Raw genomic sequence first — 25906 nt, 5'->3', positions numbered from 1 at the left:
CCATAGGACGCACACACATTTCCCCTTCATTTTTGGAGGGGAAAAAGTGCGTCCTATGATGCGAAAAATACGGTATATACACAATCCCCCTGGTGGCCAGGGTGAGAACTTCAATACATAACAATCCTGAATCTTGGACTTCTTATTTTCTACCAATCTTCTTTTCTGTGCCACCAGTGAATCCCTCAAAGGGACTGGCATATTTGAGGTGGCCACTTTGCTCAGCATGGACCACTTGATGGCATGTTGGTCATCGCTGAGAGTTGGGAGTGGTTTTACAACCAATCACTCTTCAAATGAAACTTTAGGATTTGTATCCCTTTGAAGGGGAAAGGGGTCACCTAACAACTGCCTGATATCAACAGGTGGGGCGTTCCAAAGTGCAGGGGTGCTGCCACACCAAAAGGTAGAATTCTTACAAACCAAGGACTGCATTGGAGACCTCCTGCGTGCAAAGTACCGTCTTTTTTGCTCTATAAGACTCACTTTTCCCCTCCTAAAACGTAAGGGGAAATGTGTGTGCGTCTTATGGAGCGAATGCAGGCTGCGCAGCTATCCCAGAAGCCAGAACAGCAAGAGGGATTGCTGCTTTCACTGCACAGCGATCCCTCTTGCTGTTCTGGCTTCTGAGATTCAGAATATTTTTTTTCTTGTTTTCCTCCTCCAAAAACTAGGTGTGTCTTGTGGTCTGGTGCATCTTATAGAGCAAAAAATACGGTGCGTGTTCTGCCACTCAGCCACATTTCAGCTCCCAGCACAGTTAGTAGAGCGTGAGACCCTTAATCTCAGGGTTGTGGGGTTCAAACCCCACCTTGGGTAAAATATTCCTGCACTGCAGGGGGGCGGGCTAGATGATCCTTGTGGTCCCTTCCAACTCTACAGTTCTATGATCCCATGATCATAGCTCACCTCAAGCTGCTGCCCACCAGGCAGCTCAGCCACACCAGTCATAACAATGACCACGACCCTGGTGTCCTTTTTCTTGGCTCCCCTTTGACAGCTGCCTCCGGCTCAGCCTTCACACCTGCAGGGGAGGGATGCACCCCCCCCCCATATTGGCCATCCATGATTTGTCACCACCACCATTAATCCTTCCCATTGTGCTTCCGTTCTGCTCTAACAGGGAGTGGTGGTGGTGGTTGGGGAGAGTATCATTAATCTTTTTTTATATAAGGGCCCTTATCTTCTTTGAAGCACTTCTGTGAGACTGGCCATTTTTTCCCACCACTTACTGGCTCCTTGAAATGCTTCTTGTGTTTTGCGGGAGAGGGAGCCTTGCTCCCTTGTCTCTTGCTGAGAGAGCAGCCTCTTCGGCCAGCAGGTAAATATTAAAAGGAGCTCCCAGAGGTGGGGTGGTAGAGAAGGCGTAGGCATCCCCCCTCCCTCATCTGCACCCCACAGGAAGAGCAGGAGTCATCTGTCAGCCAGCTGTGTTCTTGTTTGCTTGACCTGAACATGATGTGTTGATTGGCCCGCTCCGCAGGGCCTTCAGAAAGTTACTTTAGGGTGCCTCATGTGGAGCTGCAAAACCTGGCCTGGACTCTTAGGAGGAAGGATGGCTGAAGACCAGCTGCAGGAGAACAACAGGGGGAGGAGCAATACCATGCCTCTGCCCTGATTGGGGGCTTCCTGGGGCAACCAGGGTTGATGGCCACCTGCCAGGGGGTTCTTTAGCTGCATTGCAGGCAGTTGAACTCCTTGGGAGCAGCATTTCTTACCCCACAGTTCTATGATTCTGTGACTGCTGTGGGAAGCAGGATGGCGGACTCGCCAGCTCTTCACAGTTTGAAGTACAGCCTCCCTATTCAGAAGCAGTCTACCTCAGAGTATCATCCAGTGATGATGATGTAAAACTATTGTCTGTGAACTTCTCATTCCATCATGGATTCAGTGAGATCCAGCTGCCAGGCTCTACTCCCTTGCTTCTGAGGTAGCACACCAGAAAACTACTACCTGGGCAAACATGGTTTCATATGGATTCTTTATTTCTTTATGACATTTATCTCCCGCCTTGCCTCAGGGCAGCAAGCCATGCATTTGCAAAACAATACACTTAAAAAATAAGCTAAGGAACACATTTAAACCATTTAAAAGCACCTTTCTTTGTTATTTTTGCCTCTTGATGATGTACACTTCCTCAATGCAAGCGTCTGCCGTGCATATTTTGGCCAGATAACTGCATCAACAAAATCTGGAGAAGTATGAAATTTTAGGGAGTTTGCACATTGCTTCGGGAAGCAGAAATCGGGCAGCTTCAGGTTCAGATTTGAGCTGACCTTCTCTTTCCTACTCCCTACCTCAAAGGGGTTCATGGTGGAGATGTGGCAGGCAGTGCTAGCCAGCTGGAAACTACGAGGACAGACAATTGAGACCCAGACATCCCTAGAGGCGGGAGTCCAGTCCAGGATTTCCCCCTTCTTAACTTGCTCACAATCTCCTGCTTCCTTTTTCCAACTCTTGAAAAAAGAGCTTATCTTTGAAGAGGAGAAGGGGGTGGGAATGGTTATGTTGTGTTTATATTGCCTGCTGCTGAGAATGTTGGTTGGGGAGCCATGGACTGTGTTCCTGGCTTTTATTTCTGAAATAGCCCATGGCTGCCTTTGAGGACCCCAAATTCTTAAACTGTTATTTCTCCCTACTCCTCTTCTCCTTCCCTCCCTCCTTCCCTCCCTCCCTCCCTCCCTCCTCCCCCTCCTTTTTTATAAAAAAAAAATTACCTTCTTCTGTAAACTGAGAAGGTAGAAAGATCCGGGTGGGGGCTGGCCTTGCACATAAGAGAGAGATCTAAAAAGAAAGCGGGACAGCGTGGGGCTAGAAGAACATGTCGGTCAACGGTAGGAGAAGTTGTGGGAGACCCTCTTACTACTACCGTCTACTCCGGAGGTCACGTCTACAGAGGCAGCGGAGCCGGTCCAGAAGCAGGAACAGGCCACTCAGCCGGGGTAATTTTCTCTAGCCGATGTTTTCCTTGCTTGAAATGGTAAACCGCTTTTTCCCTTTTCTCAATCTGCTGGTTGATAAGGCGCATGGATAAGACTGGGGTCCCGGGATTTACGAAAGGACTAACCAACGGCGGCTACACAGTGTGGAACTCTGTTGGTGCAAGGAGGATGCAAACTTTTGGATTGCTCAGCAGAGAACTATTGCCAGGTGGGAAGCCAGGTTCCTCTGTTGCACCTTGAAGGGAAAAAAGATTTGTTATGGCTCGACAGAATTGTCAGATTATAAGCAGAAACAAGTGAATTTTGCTTTTACCCCCTTCCCACGTACTCTTTTGTTCTTCTCATTATCTCCCTGGTTTGTTGTGCCCCTCCTCCTGAATTTTGATTCAATTAGAAGAATATCTTGCAATTGCAGAGAGTTGGATTATTTGATACTTCTGCATTGCAGGAGATTGGACTAGATGGCTAGATGACTAGAACAATTCTCCGGTTCTGGAGTTCTGGAATCAGAGCTTGTCAGTTTACCTTGGGCTTTCCATTCCTTCAGTCAAGGGTATCACTAGGTACTTAGATGACTCAGGGTGCAAGCCCATGGCACAAAATGTCACTCTGGGCAAGTTGAGATGGTGAGTGGCTGAAAGCTCCATGGCTCTGAGCTTTGCAATGCTCCCAGCTATGTTAGAGAGATGTTTCTGAGCTTTTTTTAAAATCTCCACTTCCGACATTGGTTGCCATACGTCCGAACCTAACCCTAAGTTTTGTTATAAGCAAATGGTAATTTTTCTTTTTCCAATTATAGTGTGTGTGTTCGTGAAAAGAGTGGGAAAGGGCGAGAGCAAAAGGCGGGGGTGGGTGGGGGACACACAGTGTTGGAAGATTCAGGATAGATAAAAAGAAGTGCTTCTTTAAGCATCATCATCATCATAATTTATTATTTATACCCCACCCATCTGGCTGGGTCTCTCCAGCCACTCTGGGTGGCTTCCAAAAAAGTATTAAAATACAGCAGTCTGTTAAACATTAAGAACTTCCCTAAACAGGGTTGCCTTCAGATGTCTTCTAAAAGTCTGGTAGTTGTTGTTCTCTTTGACATCTGGTGGGAGGGCATTCCACAGGGCGGGTGCCACCACCGAGAAGGCCCTCTGCCTGGTTCCCTGTAACTTGGTTCTCACAATGAGGGAACCGCCAGAAGGCCCTTGGCGCTGGACCTCAGTGTCCGGGCAGAACGATGGGGGTGGAGACGCTCCTTCAGGTATACAGGACCGAGGCTGTTTAGGGCTTTCAAGGTCAGCAAACTATGGAACTCCTTTCCCCAGGAGGCAGTGATGGCCACCAACTTGGATGGCTTTAGAAGACAATTCATGGAGAAGGATAGGGTTATTGATGGCTGTTAGCCACCATGACTACGCTCTGACTCCACATTCTGAGGCAGCAATGCTTCTCAATGCTGCTTTCTGGAAGCACATGGACTAAGATTGCCCTTATACTTTGGTCCTGCTTGCTGGTTACCCACTGTGTGAACAGGATGTTGGACCAGATGGGTCATTGGCCTGATCCAGCAGGGCTCTTCTAAAGTTGGTATGAAGGACAAAATGGTTTGCACGCAAACACACACACATAGTGTCCTCCACTGCACCTGAAAACAGCAGAGTAGTTCCTGGGCTGAGGACTCACGGCAGGGAGGACAGCAGGAGGACTGTCCCCCCTGCCCCCCAGCACCTGCCATCTGAGGCAGTGGCCTCTCTCTGCCTCATGGTAGGGTCAGCCCCATGCCAGTTTGCCTCTTATAGTGCCCCTGCCTTCACTTCATGTGTATTTCCTTTCCTCTAAGCCAGCGGTTCTCAACCTGTGGGTCCCCAGATGTTGTTGTACTACAACTCCCATCATCCCTGAGCTCTGGCCTTGCTAGCTAGGGGTGATGGGAGTTGTAGTTCAACAACATCTGGGGACCCACAGGTTGAGAAAGGCTGACTAAGCCTCTTCAAGTTGTATCCAACTAAGTTATCCTCAGTGCAGACGCTGAATTAATGAACCAAAGTTAGTCATGTACATCAAGAAACTCTAGTGGGTCTACTCTAAGTAGGGCTCCTATTTGGCTACAACTCTACATCCAACAAAATGCTAGATGGAACCCAATGTTGATGGAATCATAGACTTAATGTCCAAAGCTTGGAGCCAGGGTATAGTTGAGTGTCTGCATAGATCTTCAGCAGGAGACCTCCTGTGGGTGTCTCAGCTGTCTGAGGGCCTCATGGGTGGTTACAGTGTGGGGCAGCTTTCCTTGGGTAGGGCATGAGACTCCTAATCTCAGGTTAATGTGTTTGATCCCCACATTGGGCAAAAGATTCCTAAGTGCAGGGGATTGGACTCTATAGCTCTATGGTTCTGTGATTCAGGGGGCTGCTTTGCTCTGGTTATTATTTCAGCACCAGGCAGAGACTTTTATTACTTTCTCAAACATTTTAAATGCCATTTTAATTCTGCTGACTGTTTTATGACGCTCTCTGGGATCTCACAGCCTTTTCCATTTATTAATAATGTTGTGCTGGCATTTCCATTTTAATTGTTTTGCTGTTTCTTGTAAACCGCCCTGGGTATAAAAATACCTTATAATAAATAATCGCTAAATAATAAGGGTAGTGCCAATATTCCTTCTTCAAAAACCTTGTGTGCGGAGTGCCTAAAGCACTGCTAAATGGAAGTCCTGGTCAAACAGCGGTATCTTTTCTTGCACACTGACCCTCATTCTCCTGCACACCAGTGAAACTCCCATATTTTAGAGACTTTAGGGAATTTTTGCTTTAGAGAAAAGGTAAGAGGTGACGAGAAAAACATATGCAGTTGTGAATGACACAACACCTCTCTCGTAACACTAGACCTCATGGACATCCAATGAAGTCAGATCTTGGAGGATTTAAGACAGATAAAGGGAAGTCCTTCTTGATGCAGCGCAGAGTTAAACCAGAGATCTCTCTCCTGCAGAGAGACACTGCTGGCCACAAACTTGGGTGGCTTTAAAAGAGGGTTAGACAAATTCATGGAGGAGAAAGCTGTCAGTGGCCCCTATCCATGATGGCGATGCTCTGCCTCCACAGTCAGAGGCAGCAATGCTTCTGAATACAAGGAACCACAGGAGGAGAGACGGCTCTTGTCCTTGGGTTCTTCCCCTAGGACTTCCCATTGGGGCATCTGGGTGACCATGATGATGATGATGATGATGATCATGATAATAATTTGTACCCCACCCCCTCTGGGCAGCTTCCAACAAAGATTAAGAATACAGTGGTACCTCGGGTTACATACGCTTCAGGTTACATACGCATCAGGTTACAGACTCTGCTAACCAAGAAATAGTGCTTCAGGTTAAGAACTTTGCTTCAGGGTGAGAACAGAAATCGTGCTCTGGTGGCACAGCGGCAGTGGGAGGCCCCATTAGCTAAAGTGGTGCTTCAGGTTAAGAACAGTTTCGGGTTAAGTACGGACCTCCGGAACAAATTAAGTACTTAACCCGAGGTACCACTGTACATTAAAATGTCACACATTAAAAACTTCCCTGAATAGGGCTGCCTTCAGATGTCTTCTAAATGTCAGGTAGTTGTTCTTCTCTTTGACATCTGGTGGGAGAGCGTTCCGCAAGGCGGGTGCCACCACCGAGAAGGCCCTCTGCCTGGTTTCCTGTAACTTTGCTTCTCGCAATGAGTGAACCACCAGAAGGCCCTTGGTGCTGGACCTCAGTGTCCGAGCAGAACGATGGGGGTGGAGACGCTCCTTCAGGTAATTTGGGCTGAGGACAGGATGCTGGACGAGATGGGCCATGGGCCTGATCCAGCAGAATCTTCTTACGTCCTTAAAAATATACTTATTTGCATATTATATTGATAGTCTTCTTTTCCTCCCAGGACCTCAAGATGGTTCTCATCTTTCCATCCCTTGCCCAATCTTATCCTCCCAATCTCCCTGTGAAATAGGTTCAGCTGAGGTCACTCAGTGGTCACCCTCCATGGCTGAGGGGAGGATTTCAGCCTGCATTTCCTTAAAAAAAACAACCCAAAGAACAAGTGACTATTAAATAGATGAATACTATTTGCTCAGTCCCAGCTTCTGCCCACCTAGCAGTTCGAAAGCACATCAAAGTGCAAGTAGATAAATAGGTACCGCTCCAGCGGGAAGGTAAACGGCGTCTCCGTGTGCTGCTCTCGTTCGCCAGAAGCGGCTTAGTCATGCTGGCCACATGACCCGGAAGCTGTATGCCAGCTCCCTCAGCCAATAAAGCAAGATGAGCGCCGCAACCCCAGAGTCGGCCACAACTGGACCTAATAGTCAGGGGTCTCTTTACCTTTACATTTTTATGGCATAAAAAGGCTGTTGCTTTCATACCCCACTGCTTGGCCACTGTGGGGGAGAAATATGCTGGACTAGATGCTGGATCCAGATGCTGGGCTTTTCCTTGAGGTCCCACTTCCAACTCTGTAATTCCCATTGATTTGAAACTCCCTGATGGCTACTTGGGGAGAGGTCGGGATCCTAGCCTTCTCTGGAAGTCAAGGATACCTGCAGAGTTCCTTTCAATTAAAAACAAACAAACGGGATGCTGAACAGATTGGTTGGAAGGTCTTGGGAACCTTGAGGCTTCCAATATACGTTCTTGTCCTGAAGTTCTTGTCATTTGTGGTTGAAAACTACATGAGAAGCATGCTTGATGAAAGCGGGTTCCTGACTTACTGGGTTGGCAAATTCTATCTCCTGTCTCCCCCTCCATTTTTTAAAAAATCATTGCATATAAGCGCCAACGTTTTTCCTCCTAGGTGCTCAAGGTGGCACAGCACATGGTTCTCGCCCTCCTCATTTATTCTCCACAACAACCCTGCGAGGTGGGTTAGCCAGAGGGAAACAGTGACTGGCCCAAGGCTTCATGGGGCTGAGTGGGGATAGAAACCCTGGCCTCCCAGATGCTAGCCTGGCACTCTAACCCAGGGGTCGGCAAACTTTTTCAGCAGGGGGCCAGTCCACTGTCCCTCAGACCTTGTGGGGGGCCGGACTATCTATCTATCTATCATCTATATCTATCATCTATCTATCTATCTATCTATCTATCTATCTATCTATCTATCTATCTATCATCTATCATCTATATCATCTATCATCTATCTATCTATCATCTATCATCTATCTATCTATCTATCTATCTATCTATCTATCTATCTATCTATCTATCTATCTATCTATCTATCATCTCTATCTATCTATACTTCAAAATTTTTTATTCATTTTGTAACACAAATAAAAAACACAAACAGAAAAGGCAAACAATACAAACAAGTTATTGTCATATCCTTATTTTTCTAAACATTGTTAAGTGGGCTTCCCCAAGTCCCACCTATCTGATTTTCATTTTACTTCATCTTTAGCAGTTTACATATATCATAATTTCTAACCATCTCCCCCCCCACACACTTACTTTAACCATAAAAAACTTCACATTTTATCACTTATAAAATACACTATCTTCTACTTCTAACCCTACCACCTATATCCACTTCCAAAGCTATTCTAAGATTTAAATATTAACATATTTTTTCAAATATTCCTTAAACTTCTTCCAATCTTCTTCCACCGTCTCTTCTCTCTGGTCTCGGAGTCTCCCGGTCAGTTCGGCAAGTTCCATATAGTCCACCATCTTCATCTGCCATTATGGACTATATTTGGGGGGGGTGAACAAATTCCTATGCCCCACAAATAACCCAGAGATGCATTTTAAATAAAGGCACATATTCTACTAATGTAAAAACACACTGATTCCCGGACCGTCCACGGGCTGGATTTAGAAGGCGATTGGGCTGGATCCAGCCCCCGGGCCTTAGTTTGCCTACCCATGCTCTAACCATTACACCACACCAACTCTCTTTTTCACATTGGAAGTGTGGCTCTTTAGGGCGGTACACTAGTCAGGTGGTGTCTTGAGCATCTCCTGCGCTGGGCTTCAGCAAGCGATGTGTGCTTGATTTTATTTTACTTTCCCTTGATGTGCTTGCTCATACGGTTCGTTCATTCAACTCCAGGCAGCTACTGACCCAGTTGCGGTGTTAAAAATAAGATCTTACACTCTCCCTCCCAGGACATGGAGTGCTCATTCCTGCTGTCTTCCCCACAGTGCACACATTAATGCAAGCACATTTGCACACAGAGAGAATGGTAGAATTGTAGGGTTGAAAAGCATCCCAAAGGACCATCTAGTCTAACCCCCTGCAATGCAGGAATTACAGCAAAATAATAATAATAATAATAATAATAATAATAATAATAATAATAATAATAATAATTTTTTTATATACCCCGCACATCCGTCTGGGTCTTCCCAGCCACCCTGGACGGCTTCCAATAAAGTATTAAAACACAGTGGCCTGTTAAACATTAAAAGCTTCCCTAAACAGGGATGACTTCAGATGTCTTCTAAAAGTCTGTTAGTTGTTTTTGCCTTTTACATCTGGTGGAAGGGCATTCCACAGGGCGGGCGGCACTACCGAGAAGGCCCTTTGCCTGGTTCCCTGTAACTTGGCTTCTTGCAGGGAGGGAACCGCCAGAAGGCCCTCGGCGCTGGACCTCAGTGTCCGGGCAGAACAATGGGGGTGGAGACGCTCCTTTAGGTCTACTGGGCCAAGGCCGTTTAGGGCTTTAAAGGTCAGCACCAACATTTTGAATTGTGCTCAGAAACGTATTGGGAGCCAGTGCAGGTCTTTCAAGATTGGTGTTATATGGTCCCGGTGGCCACTCCCAGTCACCAGTCTATCTGCCGCATTCTGGAATAATTGTAGTTTCTGGGTCACCTTCAAAGGTAGCCCCACATAGAGTGCATTGCAGTAGTCCAAGCGAGAGATAACCAGAGCATGCACCATTCTGGAGAGGCAGTCTGCGGGCAGGGAGGGTCTCAGCCTGCGTACCAGATGGAGATGGTAGACAGCTGCCCCGGACACAGAATTGACCTGCGCCTCCATGGACAGCTGTGAGTCCAAAATGACTCCCAGGCTGTGCACCTGGTCCTTCAGGCACACAGTCACCCCATTCAGGACCAGGGAGTCTTCCACACCTGCCCACCTCCTGTCCCCCGAAAACAGTACTTCTGTCTTGTCAGGATTCAGCCTCAATCCCCGACAGATGACCATCCACCCTCTGTTTAAAAAGTCCATTGCCATCTGTTGTCATCCATTCCACAGTCAAACAGCTCCTGTCCTCAGAAAGTTCTGCCTGATGTTTAGTTGGAATCTTCTTGCAACGTGAATCCGTTGGTTTGGGTCCTCCACTCTGGAGCAGGATAAAACTTGCACCCTCTTCCATGTGACAGCTCTTCAGGTATTGGAAGATGGCTATTGTATCTCCTATCAGTCTTCTCTTCACCAGGCTAAACCTGCCCAGGCTCAACAGTATTGGTAGCCACTTGCGGCAAATGGCACCTGTGGTGGAGGGAATTTCCTCGCAGTGAGGAAGGACCCCATTGGCACTTCCAAGATAAAGATGTGGGATGGAGAGACTTGCCAGGCAGTCTTTGATGGCATTAGTGGCGTTGCCAGGCAAACAACTGGGGGCCAGGGGCTGGGGGGCAGTTTCCAATCAGAAATTGCCTCAGACAATTGCCTCAGTTTGCTACCTGAAAGGGCTGCCCTGGCCCTATTCATGAGACATAATGTGAGGGTATTTATGAACTCCATGAGAAAACCTTCTCTGCTCTTTCCAGACATGCAGCTTCTTCAGTTCACCACCTTCTAGCTGTGGGGGCGAGACCACTCCAGGGGTTCCCCTTTCTCTGCTCTTTTCTGAGTCATGCCTTACCTAAAATCTGACAACACAAGGAAATTCATTCTCATTCCTACTGATCCTTCCCTGAGAGTTATTCATTTCTGAGGCGATGTGACTCATGGGGCTGAAGAGAAGCTCAAACCGAGAGTTTAATCATGAGAAATATTGGCTATGAGCAGGGAGGGGAGCCCTGGAATGTTGGCAGGGGCAGGCGCTGTTTGCTTTGGTCAATAATTTCTTCTAAGCAGGAGGATTCGTTTCATAGACACAAAGCTGTTTCCAGGAATATGTTAGTGGCATGGAGCAAATCTCCTTTGAGGAAAGACTGCGGTGCTTGGGACTTTTTTCATTTAGAGAAAAGGTGAGTAAGAGGCAATGTGACAGAGTACATGATGTTAATTGCAGGAGGAAAGCTCATAGATCTACTTTTAAGTGACAGCCACAAGGTACAGCCACCAGACAACTTTTGGGGATCTGAATTTTTAGATTTGGAGCAATTATTTCTTCTTCTTCTTCTTCTTCTTCTTCTTCTTCTTCTTCTTCTTCTTCTTCTTCTTCTTCTTCTTCTTCTTCTTCTTCAAATTTATATACCACCCTATACCCGGAGGTCTCAGGGCGGTTCAAAGAAAATATTCTTCCTTGCAGATGTAACCGCAAATGATGCCCATAATTTGTTTGATTGCTTTTATTTTAAAATCATTATTTAGATGTCTCCCCATAACACAATTTTCTCTTGGTAGCTTACAGGTAAGACACAAAAATCAAAATATACACAGCAATAATCACATCCACTGAAGCCCCCCCTAATCACAGCAAAGGTTTGGCATTTGGGCTAGTGGTACCAACACCAAGGTGAAAGGAGGAAACTTTGCAGAGATGCTGGGGTGAGATTTGATGGGGTGAGGGTGGGCATGCAGGAGAGGAAAGTGGGGGGTGGGGTGGGGGTAGTACGTATGCTGCACCCAGAATATGCTTGGCTAGCTCTGCATTGTTGTGTGAGGCAGAATGGAGGCATATTCCTCTCCTTCTAAGCTTGGAAAGAAAAGCTGGCTACAGAGTTGTAAAGGAAATTTGACCTTCCTTGGCCTGGACATTTCATATATATATATATTTATTAGTTTTTTAACATATCATTTTCAACAATTATTAAACATACTTTCATATCTTATACAATTTTTTTTTACTTCCATCCATCACATCTGAAAATTTTCCAATCTTTTCCACTTAATTTACATTTCTTACTTTCACTACTACATTTAAGTATCATAACTAATGTCTCTCTTCTTTATCTTCTTTGCAATATTTCATATATTCCTCCTTACAAAACTTCTTGTAGTCCTTTGTTGATTACAGTTGCTCTTGAAATAGTTTGTATATTTCTTCCAATCTTCTGTGAATCCTTCCTGTCATCTTATCCAATTCTTATCCAATCCTTCCTGTCATCTTATCCAATTCTACGTAGTCCATTAATTTTGTCTGCCATTCTTCTTTCGTCGGTATTTCTTCTTGCTTCCTGGTCTGGACATTTCAGTGATGAGAACTGTAGGTGACCACTGCTCCTCCATTTATTGCATGCTTTGGAAATGGTCCAAACTCTGGGAAGGTGGGGTCCAGTGGCCTAGGGAGAACTGGCTGTGAGCTCGCGTAGGCCAGAGGCAGATAAGAACAAGAGCAACAGGCAGGGGCCATGATCCAAGGGAGCTGGGGGTGTCCTCACACCAGAGGTGAGTTGCTCAGTAACTAAGAAGAAGCCTCTGAGGCTGGGATTGATGCCTTTGTGGGGGTCATACAAAGAAATGTTCAGGCCAGTCGGTACTGTAGTCTAGGTGGTGCCCTTGACTTAGGAACACAACTACAGTAGTTGTCTTGTACTGACTTGGTCCACCTGGCTCAAGCTTGTCTACACTGACCGGCAGAGACGCTTCAGGATTTCCAGCAGGGAATCTTTCCCAGGCCCTTCCCTATTCTCTACTATCTGTGGACTGAACTTGAATAATGCTAAAAGGACTCGGAATTTACGTAATTTAATTGGAAGTATATTTGCTTATCTTTGGCTGAATGGGGGAGGGCGGATGAACGGAATCTGCCTGCTTGCCAAAGAAGGTTCATTACTGAGCTATCTGAAGTACATGAGATCACTCCTTTCCTAGGTAGAGAAGGGGCGTGGGAAACGTCGAAAACAGGACTTATACTGAGACAGTGTGATTTTCGCAGCTGCTGTTGAAGTTGTAAAACAATGTGAACATGGATTTTGGGGAGCTTTTTGGTAAAAGTTGTAAAACAATGAACCACATGACAGAGCAATGGAGAACTTCTGAAACAACAATGGGATATTAGCTCTGCCCAAGGCATGATGGAAGCATTGGCTGGGAAAAGATAGACTTACGTTTTAACAAGGAAGGAAGGAACACCACGGACAGAATAAGTGTCACAAACAGGAGGAATAAGGATATAGCTTCACCTATAAGTTTATAAATAATTTAATGTGTCAAGACGAATGGTTGTCGTTAATGTTGCAGATGTTATATAAGGGATGGTTATTTTGAATGGAATGGAATTGAGAGGAATAAGGCAGAAACTAAGTAAATCATCAAACCATCAATTCTAGCACGCGGGAGGCCACCTAAATTATATAATTTGGCATCTGAATGATTGGGATTAGTGTTGTAATTTGGCATTGTTATAATGCAGATACCATTGGATCATTGTAATTGAAAATCAATAAAAATTATTGTCAAACCCCCACCCCCACCCAAACCAAAATACATTAATTCTGGCAAATGAGCCACCATAGCCAATAGATAGCCGTGGAAATCTGTGCCCCTGGCTTTTTGGACTCGCCTCCTCATGTACTATTTGAAACTAAAGCAGCACATTGGCTGCCAGATGTGAAATATATTGGCATTATTTTCAGCTCTCCTATCCTGCTACATCTGCACTGTATGTTTACCATTGTATATCAAGAGCTACTTGAGTGCTTTGTAGGATCAGGTCCCTACTTTCGCTTTTGGTATTTTTACTATTTGTAGTCTCTCGGTTATCAAGTCCAGACCGGTTATACCCCTGTACAGGATGGTCTTGGGGGAGGGCAACACTGTGGTCGGCCTCTTTAGTATTGAGGGAGCTATTTCTGGCCTCCAGAAGCACAAACTCCATCAGAACAGACATTACCTTTTCTAATTCAATGTTAATTTCCTCCACTGCTCTTGCAGTCAGCAGACAGTGGTCCACGAGTATTTCCACATAGAATGGTGCCCTCTCGGGTAGTAGTTCATGGGATAGTTCATGAGCGCTCATCTCTGCATTCTCACCTGGGTGGTCTCCACCCGTTAAAGCGTCCCCACCTACCTGTGGAATTGTGCATTGCTGTGTAACAATTTGTTGGGTCTCTGGACCGTAATAAAGATTGATTGATTGATATGTTTACAGCAGTATCATACCACTTTAAACAACCATGGTTCCCCCCCCCCCAAAGAATCATGGCAACTGTGGTTTGTTAGTGGTTTGAGAGTTTCTAGAAGACAATCCCCTCACCCCGAGTGGTTTAACAAAATAATCCCTCTTCCCAGGGTTTGCTAGGAACTGTAGTTCTGGGAGCGGAATAGGGAGGCCTCCTAAGAATGCTCAGCACTGTTAACAAACTACAGCTTCTAGAATTCTCTAGGGGAAGCCACAGCTGTTTAAAGTGGTATCACAGTGCTTTAAATGTATCGTGTGAGAGAGTGGCTTTAAACTAAGCAAAGTTGTGGCAAAACAAGAAGCTAGGGGCATGTTGCCCTGTCAGTCCTTTTTACTCATTGCTCTGGTCACTCCTGTCAAGGCAGCCGGCCATGCTCAGACCCTGGAGCCAGAGCCCGTGATTAGTGTACAGCCTCCATCTTCTGTCATGATGGCCACCTCAGGGTGTCATAGTTCAGGCCCAGCCTTGTTCTTGAGTATACGAAGGTTACTGTAGCCCGACCGATGACATTATTGCATCGGGATGCTCTCTGGGCCTGTGGGTTGCCATGGCAACCAGTAGCCTTCATCCCCGATGATTAAACGGTATCCATGGCAACCCCAGTGAACAGTTCTGGAGCTAACCTGGTTTTTCTCTTTTCCCCCTCCAGCCATTCCATCTTTCCAATCGTAGATAAACCTTCACCATTTCATCGTGCAGGGCAGAGGAACAAACCTAGATAAGTTAAGGGTCTCCAGCTCACCTCCTTGTCCTCATTATGGACTGTCTCCCCACTGTAGATGGAGGAGCATTTTCCCAGGAGAATGAGGGGTGGCATTTCAAGGGCAGAGTTTGGAGAGTGACTTAATGGACACCGGACCTCAGCATGGGCCAGAAGCACGCCATTGGGGCTCCCAGCCTCTCTCTGTGTGTGTCTACACAACTGCACATGGGAGAGGCAAATTGGGTCTTTGATCCAAGTGAAATGAAGCCTAGTTTTGCTCCTGCTTTAAATGCATGATTAGAGTGTGGCCTGAGTTTCTCAGAGAGGGCGAGGCAAACAGACTCCACTTTTCTAAGGCCTGGTGTGCTGGGATTGGCTCTTGGGCAGGGGGGGTCAGCTGATGGAATTCTGAGGGGGGCTAGTGTAGCCCTTGAAGTCTGGAGCTCAGTCTGCTAGGGTTAGGAATGGGAACTCAGCACTGGTGCAGCAGGAGCATGAGTGACAAGCCACTGGGCAGTGGTATAGTAAGTGGGGATTTTAGATTCTGGAATTCCTGGTCCTACGGGGCATTCTTTAGGTAGTAATGTGTTTGAGACAGCCCTGCTGCATATGGGCTGCCACCCCCTGCTCATTCTGCACTGGGGGGCTCAAGATTCCTGCTCTAAAATTCTGCCCTGATAGTGGTTAAGCTGAGCCCCAGTTTAGGACCCACCCAACCACTCATCCCCACATGCCCTCCAACATTTCTCAGATGAAAATAGGGATGTCCCATTCCTTACTACTTATGCCCCACACATCTTACTGGGTTGTCCTAGCCACTCTGTGCAGCTTCCAATATATATATATAAACATAATAAAACATTAAACCTTAAAAAAACCCTTCCCTATACAGGGTTGCCTTCAGACAGCTTGGGGGCCAGATGACTCGATACCCTCCAATATTTCTCAAATGAAAATAGGGACATCCTAAGGAAAAGCGGGACATTCCTGGATCAAATCAGACGGCTTCTCTAAATCAGGAACGTCCCTGGAAAATAGGGATACTTTTTAGGGTCTGTTCCCATCACTATTAAGCCACTAAATCTAGTGACCCATTTAAGTTGGCTTTCAGACCCAATTCTGGCATGGGATGGTCTCTTTCAGGAGAGAGATGGGAGCATGGACCTTTTAGTTCTTCTGGAAACTTCTGAAACCTTTGACCAGGGTGGTCTCTGAGGGCAGTTGTGTGACTCAGGATTTGGGGTACAGCAGTTGTTCCACTATGGGACGTGGGTGGCATTGTGGGTTAAACCACAGAGCCCAGGACTTGCCGATCAGAAGGTCGGCGGTTCAAATCCCCACGACGGGGTGAGCTCCCATTGCTTGCTCCTGCTCCTGCCCACCTAGCAGTTCAAAAGCACGTCAAAGTGCAAGTAGATAAATAGGTACCACTCTGGTGGGAAGGTAAACAGTGTTTCCGTGTACTGCTCTGGTTTGCCAGAAGCGACTTAGTCATGCTGGCCACATGACCCGGAAGCTGTCTGCGGGCAAACACCAGCTCCCTCAGCCTATAGAGCAAGATGAGCGCTGCAACCCCAGCGTCGGCCATGACTGGACCTAATGGTCAGGGGTCCCTTTACCTTTACCTAGTGGTTCCACTCCTGCCTGCATGGCTTGGCATTTGTGTGACCGGGTTCCACTGCCTTCCGTCTTGTCCCCTGTGCTATTTTGCATTCCCATGAAGAGCTGGATTGTTGTCTGAGCTTGCTAATGGGCTGGATGAGGGCCAATAAACTGAAACTGACTCCTGGTGAAATGGAGGTGCTGTGATGGGTGGTCCCCTAATCCAGGAAGGAGGGGCAGGATTAAATCTGTTTGGATAGGGCTGCACTCCCTTGGAAAGTTCAGTGTTTGGGAATACTGCTTGATCTGGCTTTATCACTTGAGACGCCTGACTCCCCAGTAGTACAGAGTGTTTTCTACCTGTATAAGTGCCTTCACCAGCTGCTGCCTCTTCTGGACAGGGATGGTCAGGAAATGCTGAGTCACATACTGGAAACATGTCATCTAGGCTACTGCACTGCATCAAACAAGGGGCTGTCCTTGAAGGTTGTTCAGAGGATGCAATAACTGTAGTTCATTGGCAATATATCTCACCAGTCTGCAAAGGATCTACTCTGGTTCCACAGTGTGCTTCTAAGCCCAACTCAAGATGCTGGCTTAGACCTTCAAATTCCCTTCAGGAACATCTTCTCTGTCAACACACCCAGAGGCCAAGACCTTCCACTGAGGCTCAGAGTGATCGCAGAGATCATATAACAACTGAGCTCTCATCTGTGGCCGCATCAAATTGTGGCGCACCTGGTACCTGCTTTATTATCTTTCAGGGATCAGTTTAGGACAGACAACTTCTCTTATGCATGCCAGTGATTTGTATTTTAAGTTGTATTTTAAACACTGAAAGTTTCCACTTGGTGGTTTTTCTTTTCTTTTCAACTGCTATTTTAATTGTGCAGTGTGCTGATGGATTCCAATTGTTTTTATTTTTGTTGAACTCTATGCGGCAAACCGCTCTGGCATGCCTTGAGAGGGGCATTATATACAATCCCTTACATAAAACGAATAAATAAAATAAATGTCTGCAGAAAAGCAAGCAGCCTCCTGAGCTCAGCCGGGCTCCAGCCTCCCCTGCTGTGAGTGGACACTGCCCTTTCCTGAATTTATTTCATAGCCTTCCCCTTCCTGTGGATGAACTCTGGCTGCCTTCCTCCATGTGTATAGATGTGGCTTGATTACTCTGGGGCTCCTTGATGTGGGGCAACTGAAGGCGTGGAACTGGTTCCACTGGGAGGATTTGTGGCCACGTTCACACCACTTAAGACACTTGTAGCTTCCCCCAAAGAATTCTGGGAGCTGTAGTTTATTAAGGGTGCTGAGACACCCCCTTCATTCTCCTCCCAGAGTGGTTTAACAATCAACCCCTCTTCACAAGGAACACTGAAAATCGTAGCTCTGAGAGGGGGCGCCTAACAACACTCAGCTCCCTTAACAAACTACAACTCCCAGAATTCTTTGGGGGAAACCCCCACTGTTTAAAGTTTAAAGTGGCAGTGTAACGTTTACGTGCATTCCATGGAGGTGGCCTGTGGCTTCTTGGGTGAGATGAAAGTTTGGCCTGTTTGTTTTTTTATTAGAGCTTGCATGAGCAATGCTAATGACTTCAACATCTGCTGCATGCACAGACTAGCCTATATTCATTCATTCATTCATTCATTCATTCATTCATTCATTTTATCTGTATACCACCAAGGATATACATGGTTTTTCTCCCTCTCCTTTGAGGTAGGCCAGGCATGGTTGGCCCTGTGTCTCACCCAGTGAACTGAGCAGGGATTCAAACCCTGGTTTCCCAGGTCTCAGTCCAACACTCTAACCATAACACCACACTTGCACTTGGGCTGGTGCAGTGAAGCACCCAACATGGGTAGCTGGGTGGGCTCTGCTCCCCTGCCCTTCCCAACTGGTTCTTCTCAGCTCCACCCCCAAAGGCTTTTCCATGGCCCTGTCCACACTGCTGCCAGCCGCTCTGCCTGAGAGACACCACTAGCAGGTGACTCGCGCCTTTTGCACCAGGTCCTTTCATCTCCTGCTTCTTCCACTACTCACTTTTTGAACTTCAAGGAACGTATTTCCACTTGTGTTTTGCAGGGCGGTGGGGCACAGTGAAGGGCACTGCTGGTGAGACACCCCGACCCCCAGCCCCCCACAAAAAACTACCTGCCATCTTAATTTGCCCAAAGGCATCTATACATATGCAGTTAGCATATGCAAACTTGTCTCTGTACCCCCAATCCTGTAATTATCTACAAATGTCCTAGCCTGCTTCTGCCTTCCCTCTGGCTTTCATCTCCCTCTCAAAATTGCTCTTCACCTGCTTCTCTGCTTTATCTCCTTTTTAGGGAAGCAGAGTAAGCTGCCTTTTCTATTAGGCCTACGATACTAGGGATGTAGGTGGCGCTGTGGGTTAAACCACAGAGACTAGGACTTGCCGATCAGAAGCTCGGCGGTTCAAATCCCCGCGATGGGGTGAGCTCCCGTTGCTCGGTCCCTGCTCCTGCCAACCGAGCAGTTCGAAAGCACGAAGTGGAAGTAGATAAATAGGTACCACTCCAGCGGGAAGGTAAACGGTGTTTCCGTGGACTGCTCTGGTTTGCCAGAAGTGGCTTAGTCATGCTGGCCACGTAATCCGGAAGCTGTACACCGGCTCCCTCGGCCAATAAAGTGAGATGAGCGCCGCAACCCCAGAGTTGGCCATGACTGGACCTAATGGTCAGGGGTCTCTTTACCCTTTACCTTACTAGCAATCTGGGGCAGTCCCAGCCAGAGAAGGGATGCCTGCTACCTCATATCCTTGTTAACTCGATGTGCCACCAGAGAACCTTGGACATTCTGCATGCCAAGCAGACACTCTCCCTGATCCTCTAGGCCAGCAGTTCTCAACCTGTGGGTCCCCAGATGTTGTTGAACTACAACTCCCATCATCCCTCAGCTCTGGCCTTGCTAGCTAGGGGTGATGGGAGTTGTATTTCAACAACATCTGGGGACCCACAGGTTGAGAAAGGCTGCTCTAGGCCATGGGTAGGCAACCTAAAGCCCGGGGGTCAGATCTGGCCCAATTGCCTTCTCAATTCAGCCCGCGTATGGTCCGAGAATCAGCGTGTTTTTACATGAGGAGAATGTGTCCTTTTATTTAAAAACCTCTCTGGGTTATTTGTGGGGCATAGGAATTGCTTCCTTCCATACGCCTCAAAAAATAGAGTCCCCCCCAAAAAAATCTGAGGGACAGTGGACCGGCCCCCTGCTGAAAAAGTTTGCTTACCCCTGCTCTAGGCATACCCACCAGTGGGGGCTAGGTCCAGAGTGGGGTGTGAGGCCTAGTGAGAGATCTGCAGGCCACATGGACATGCCTGGGGGGCTATCTTTGTTCCACAGCCCTGGGGCTTCCCACCCTTCCTTTAGATAAATGAGGTTGAAAGCAGCAAAATGTAGGTCTTCCCAGGGAGGCAGTGGTTTGATGAGCAGGGAAGAGGTAAAGCAGGCAGAAAGATTGTGAAGATTTTTCACCCTGTTATAGTGTAACTGAATATTCTGTTTGAAAGGGGAATATATAAACCTTTTTTTTTCTTTCAAAAAATACTAATAATGCTGGTATGAGAAGCCCTCCCACTCAAAACCTATTTTGCAGTGACTTTGCTGTAAACAGACATGCTTCCTCTCTCTCTCCCTCCCTCCCCCTGAATATACAAAACCCCCAGAGTTTCTTTTCTTCCCAAAATGACTTATTTATTAAACTCCACCAATAAAATAAGTATGATATTTATCTTGATGCAGCGCTGGGTGAACAAATTCGCCGCTTGTCGACAGCCCATGCCTACGCCCTTCTTCTTCTTCTTCCCCTTTCTGCCTCTCTGGGGCAAAGTTGAAAGATGAATTAAAAAATACATCAGAGTGAGATAAAAATTTGAGCTCAGTTTCAGAGGGTAGTGGGGGGGGGGAGCAGACAAAGAGACAGCTCTCCTGCACCTCAGTTGAACAGGATGATGGAGTGGGAGAGAAGAGCCAGCTTCATCTACTCCCTGCCACGTGGCTCTCTGACAAAGACGGAGGCAGCTCTGGGGAGGTTTAAAATTAGACCCATTTGTCATTCTCCAAGAGGCTGGTGCAGGGCTTGGAACTGTGTTTCTGCCACTTCCCAGTGGGGGCAAGTGCACCCTCTCAAAGCTCGTGGAAACCAGCAAGCGGCCTTTCTGCTGTTTAGTTTTCTTTTATTCCATCACAGAATTGTAGAGTTGGTTATCAAATCCAACCCACTGTAATGCATAGAGACATCACCTTGCTGACAAAGGTCCGTATAGTAAAAGCTATGGTTTTCCCAGTAGTGATGTATGGAAGTGGGAGCTGGACCATAAAGAAGGCTGGTCGCCGAAGAATGGATGCTTTTGAATTATGGTGCTGGAGAAGACTCTTGAGAGTCCCATGGACTGCAAGAAGAATGGGCAAATTTTTATTTACAACACTATCCATTCTGAAGGAAATCAGCCCTGTGTGCTCACTGGAAGGACAGATCCTGAAGCTGAGGCTCCAATACTTTGGCCACCTCATGAGAAGAGAAGACTCCCTGGAAAAGACCCTGATGCTGGGAAAGATGGAGGGCACAAGGAGAAGGGGACGACAGAGGACAAGATGGTTGGACAGTGTTCTCGAAGCTACCAGCATGAGTTTGACCAAACTGCAGGAGGCAGTGGAAGACAGGAGTGCCTGGCGTGCTCTGGTCCAGGGGGTCACGAAGAGTCGGACACGACTAAACGACTAAACAACAACAAGCATAGAGCCAGGAGTGGTGCAGCCTCAGGAGCTGGCTCCTCCCCCTCCTGCCATAAAGCTGCCCTTTAGTTCTGGACACCACCATTTTAGAAGGGTGTTGACAAGCTGGGAAGTGAGCAGGGGAGGGCGATCGGTCTGGAAACCAGGCCTTATGAGGAGTGGCTGAAGGATCTGGGTATGTGTAGCCTGGAGAAGAGAAGACTCAGAGAAGACAGGATAGCCAGCTTCATATACCCAAAGGACCTTCACATGGAAGATGATGCAAGCTAGTTTTCTCCTGCTCTGGAAGGGAGGACCCAAGCCAATTGATTCAAATTACAAGGAGTTTCCAACTAAACATTAGGAAGACATTTCTGAGGGTAAGAGACGTTCAGTCATGGAATGGACTAACTCAGAATGTGTTGGACTCTCCTTCATTGGAGGTTTTTAAGCAGAGGTTGGATGTTCCTCTCTCAGAGATTCTCTTGATTGCAAGGGGTTCGACTACAAGATCCTTGAAGCCCTTTCCAACTCTACAATTCTATAGGTTTCCTTCGGAGGCCCATGTAGCTCCCTCCTTTTTGGCATTTTATATAATAGTAATAATAATAACCCCGCCCATCTGGCTGAGTTTCCCCAGCCACTCTGGGTGGCTCCCAATCGAGTTTTAAAAACAATACAGCATTATATATTAAAAACTTCCCTAAACAGGGCTGCCTTCAGATGTCTTTTAAAAATAAGATAGATGCTTATTTCCTTGATATCTGAAGGGAGGGTGTTCCACAGGGCGGGCGCCACCACTGAGAAGGCCCTCTGCCTGGTTCCCTGTAACCTCACTTCTCGCAGGGAGGGAACCGCCAGAAGGCCCTCGGTGATGGACCTCAGTGTCCGGGCTGAACGATGGGGGTGGAGACGCTCCTTCATGGATGATGGCAGTGGCCCCTCTTTTAAGCTGTCCTTCAGTCTGAGATAATTGTGTAAAAAAGGATCCCCTGGAGAGCTAAAAGCAGGAGCCCTGCTCCTGCAGGAGTTCAGGTTTCACCACCAACGCAGGCTGGTCCGTGAGGATGACTGAGGCCTTGCCCCCGCCAACCCCATTCTGCCCTTAGTCAGCCCCTACCAGCCTACCTTCCTACTTACCTACATCCTGTCCAGGGGGTGGCCGTGTCTTCCAGTTTCCTCCTCCTCTTCCAAGTTTTGCACCATCCATTGGCTCTGGCGCCACCTGCTGTTGGTTTATTGCCTTTCACCCTACCTGTCCCAATAGTCACCAGCCACCACTGAGGTGACGGTTGAGAATGTTGCAGTGCCTCTGAGCATGTCCAAAGTGCCGCCACAACACCACACAACCTGCAGCTATCTGAGATCAGAGGCTAATATTTCTGAATCTGGGTATAATTTCAGTACAGGACAAAACCTCTATAATCTTCCATTGTACTAATCATTGTGTTGTGTATGTGGATTTCTTGGGTTCTGAAACTGTTGGGTGCAAATCCTATCAGGACCCATGGGCGTAGCCAAGGAGGGGCAGCTGCCCCCCTAAATAAATTATAATAAATTAAAATATGTAGCAAACTGAGGTTCTGCCCCCCTAACAAAAGACTTGCCCCCCCCAACAAAAGGCCTGCCCCCCCCCTAAAAAATCCTGGCTACCCCCATGCAGGGTCCTCTGCATTTGCCCTGCTAGTCCTGATGACCATGTTCTATCACTAGGCTGCACAATGGGAACAGTAAGCCTCTGCTCTGGGAATAAAATGGCAGCCCTCTAGGAACAGATAATCAATGGAAACTGTTTACGGGGAGGGGTCTGCCGACTTTGTAGCAACAAGAGCCAAACAAGACCCTTTGAGCAGTTTAATTACCGGGCTGGTTTCTTGCTGTCAAGCCTGACGGCGATGACAGTTCTGGGAGTTCACGCAGGGCAGCAGATAGATAAATAACAGCTAGTAGAAGTGTTGCTCATTGAGAGAATTAGAATCACATAATTGTAGAGCAAGAAGAAACTCTCTTAAAAAATAGAAGCAGCTCCTTTTTGAAAACATTTTCCCGCCTGTTGCAAGGGGGAAACAGATGTTCTGCTGATGGTGCTTCATTAGCAAGATGAATGAGGTCGCTGGTGCAATTGTGGCTCATGTTCATTTACATAACAGACCATACTATTAAGACTTGACATTTGGGGGTAGTAATGGTCTGGAAGGGGGTTCATTATTACTGACAGTTTGGGGGGGCCAAGATGGTGTAATGTCTGGAGGGGCAGAGTCCAAATGGGCTGGTGGCGATGTGGAGCAACCAAACTCAGCGAAGGAGCATTAGCTTTGAACGTAGAATGTCCCAAGTTCAATCCCTGACATCCTCAGGTTTTTCTTAAAAATAAAATAAAATCAGGTAGTAGGCCTGAAGCCCTAGTGACAGTCAGAGTAGACAAGACAATACTGGCTTAGATAGACAAATAGCCAGACCTCCATCTAAGGCAGCTTCATAAGTCCAGATTTGATTTGAAATACTATTGTATGAAGTTCACAGATGGGATGAGTTGACTCTTGCGTAGAAAAGGGGATATCAGCATGTGTAGATCCCCACACAGGGAATAAGAGAACCTGCATCTACTAAAATCCCCTCTTCTACACAGGATATGAGCTATCCTGGCTTCCAAGATTTCGGCAAGCGTTTCTTACACATTTTCAAACATTCCTCATGATTACAAGCTTATTATTTTCTTTTCGGGATGCTGCACTGGGTAGCTTCCTCCTTGACCCTTGACACTGCTTGGATGGGGCACCCTTGAACACTGACCATTGGCCATAATGAAGAGATTGATTGGCTGATGCCTCGTTGGTCATCCCATTAGTACTGAAGTTGCCACCAACTTTCAACTGAAGCAGAACGGTGGACAGATTTTGAAAGTTCCTCCTTGGGTGGGGATTGTTATGGGAGATAGCAAAATGAGTGCCTATAATGCTAGTGAAATTGCACTCTGTGTGTTCCTGTGTCTGTAGATCACACACCCCAGGCCTACATCTTAGCCCTAGCCCAGGTGTTTTCTCTCCCCCCCCCATTCCTTCTTGAATGAGTTGCTGAAGAAGCGTTAGTGCCCTCTAGCGATGCAATTGCTTAATTTCACTTGGAGCTGTGCGGGCTCAGCTCTGCCTTCTGAGAAAGGATGCTGACAAGATGGCAACCAAGAAACACAAATCTGATGAGCAGAATATGGGTGCTGGAGGCAAAAGAGGAGAGCAGGGCTGTTGAGTCGTCTAAGGGATCGTGTATGGAGCCTGGTTTAAATGTGATGCTGGACATAAAGGGAAAGCCTTCTCCGTGCTGTCGGAGCTTGACCTTTGATGAAAACTAAAAGAGAGGAAGGGTACATATATTAATTTATTGGATTTATATCCCCCACCATCTTCCCTAAAGAGCCCATGGCAGCAAACACATCCACAGGAAAATGGTTTTTGAAAACCCACCATTCCAAAAATTGTTAAAACCAGGGCTTTATTTCAGCCGGAACTCACCAAAACAAAGTTCCGGCACCTCTCAAGTGGGTACGGTTGCTATTATAAGAGAACAAGGGAGGTGTTCATGGTGAGTTCCGGCACCTCTTTTCCTGCACTGGTTAAAACATTACAAATACAGTTGCACACTGCATACACTGCAAGAGGAAGAGCAGGATAGAAACTTGATTCTGTCACATAAAAAACCCAGCTTCTTGCAGTGTTTTCTGTTGTTTGTTTAGATCAATGCACACTGGTGAGACAGGGCTGAGTGTGACTGTAATGCAAGAGGTGTCAGGGAGATGCAGATCTCTGGCAAACTGCACATGTCCTGCAGGGCCGTCTTAAGCATATCCGGCACCATGGTGCAAAGCTCCCTCCACCCCCCCCCCATTTCCCAGAGCTTTTTTTAGGAAGAATGGCACTGCCGGCGGGGCTGGAAGAGGCGGGCAGCGGATGGAGGGCAGCTCCTCCAGTGGGGAAAAGGCGGAGGCTGGACGCAGTGCCTCCCGGCTCAGCTGGCCGCTTCGTGCCGCAGTGGCCATGGCAGACGGAGGCTCTGGGCGCGGCGCTGCTTCGGCGCGGCATGGCGGAAGCAGGCGAGGGCGATGAGCTGATGCCAGGAGGTGCCACGCCCAGACTCCGCTTCTTCCAGAACTTGGCGCCCTGGTGCCCCACGCCACTAGCCTCTATGGGTAAGACGGCCCCGGTGGAGTTGAGAGATGACCTAACCTGGTTAGAAAACAGTAAAGACCTGGTGAAGAAGGCACAGCAGAGGTTACACTTTCTGAGAATCCTCCGGAAAAATAATCTCTCAAAGGACCTGTTGATGGCATTTTACCATTGTACTGTGGAGAGTGTATTAACTTATGGTCTCTGTGTGTGGTTTGGGAGCTGCACAGCCAGGGAAAAAACTGTCCAGGGTTGTAAAGACTGCGGAGAAAATAATTGGGTGCACTCTTCCCACCTTGGATCAAATCTACGCTTCCAGGTGTCATAAGAAAGCTGCAGAGATAGCGCAGGATAGTGCCCACCCTGGAAATGATCTCTTTCAGCTTCTGCCTTCTGGAAGAAGGTACAGGGTTATAAAGAATAGGACTAGCCGCCTGAGAAACAGTTTCTATCCAAATGCAATTTTGGTTTTAAACGCAGTGTAAGGTAGTCTCTGTGGGAGTATATT

General features: G+C 47.2%; 1 protein-coding gene across 6 annotated transcripts in view; it reads left to right on the top strand.

Annotated features, from left to right (window-relative positions):
- DAB2IP (DAB2 interacting protein) overlaps positions 1 to 25906 on the top strand; it is a 305802-nt gene that overhangs the window by 48245 nt on the left and 231651 nt on the right. For 4 of the 6 annotated variants that reach the window (XM_081896335.1, XM_081896338.1, XM_081896337.1 and 1 more), the window contains exon 1: positions 2826 to 3150. The exons of 1 other annotated variant lie outside the window; for it this stretch is intronic. In XM_081896335.1, the coding sequence (XP_081752461.1) occupies positions 3027 to 3150 (124 nt within the window). In that variant the 5' untranslated portion in view covers positions 2826 to 3026. Of the gene's footprint in view, positions 1 to 2732; positions 3151 to 25906 lie in introns of those variants that run through there. One more of the 6 variants, XM_081896334.1, reaches the window with a different exon arrangement.

Source organism: Podarcis melisellensis (assembly GCF_964234715.1).
Source record: "Podarcis melisellensis genome assembly, chromosome: Z".
NCBI lineage: Eukaryota > Metazoa > Chordata > Lepidosauria > Squamata > Lacertidae > Podarcis > Podarcis melisellensis.
The sequence above is the reverse complement of the archived record's forward strand: the minus strand, read 5'-3'. Positions and strand labels throughout refer to the sequence as shown.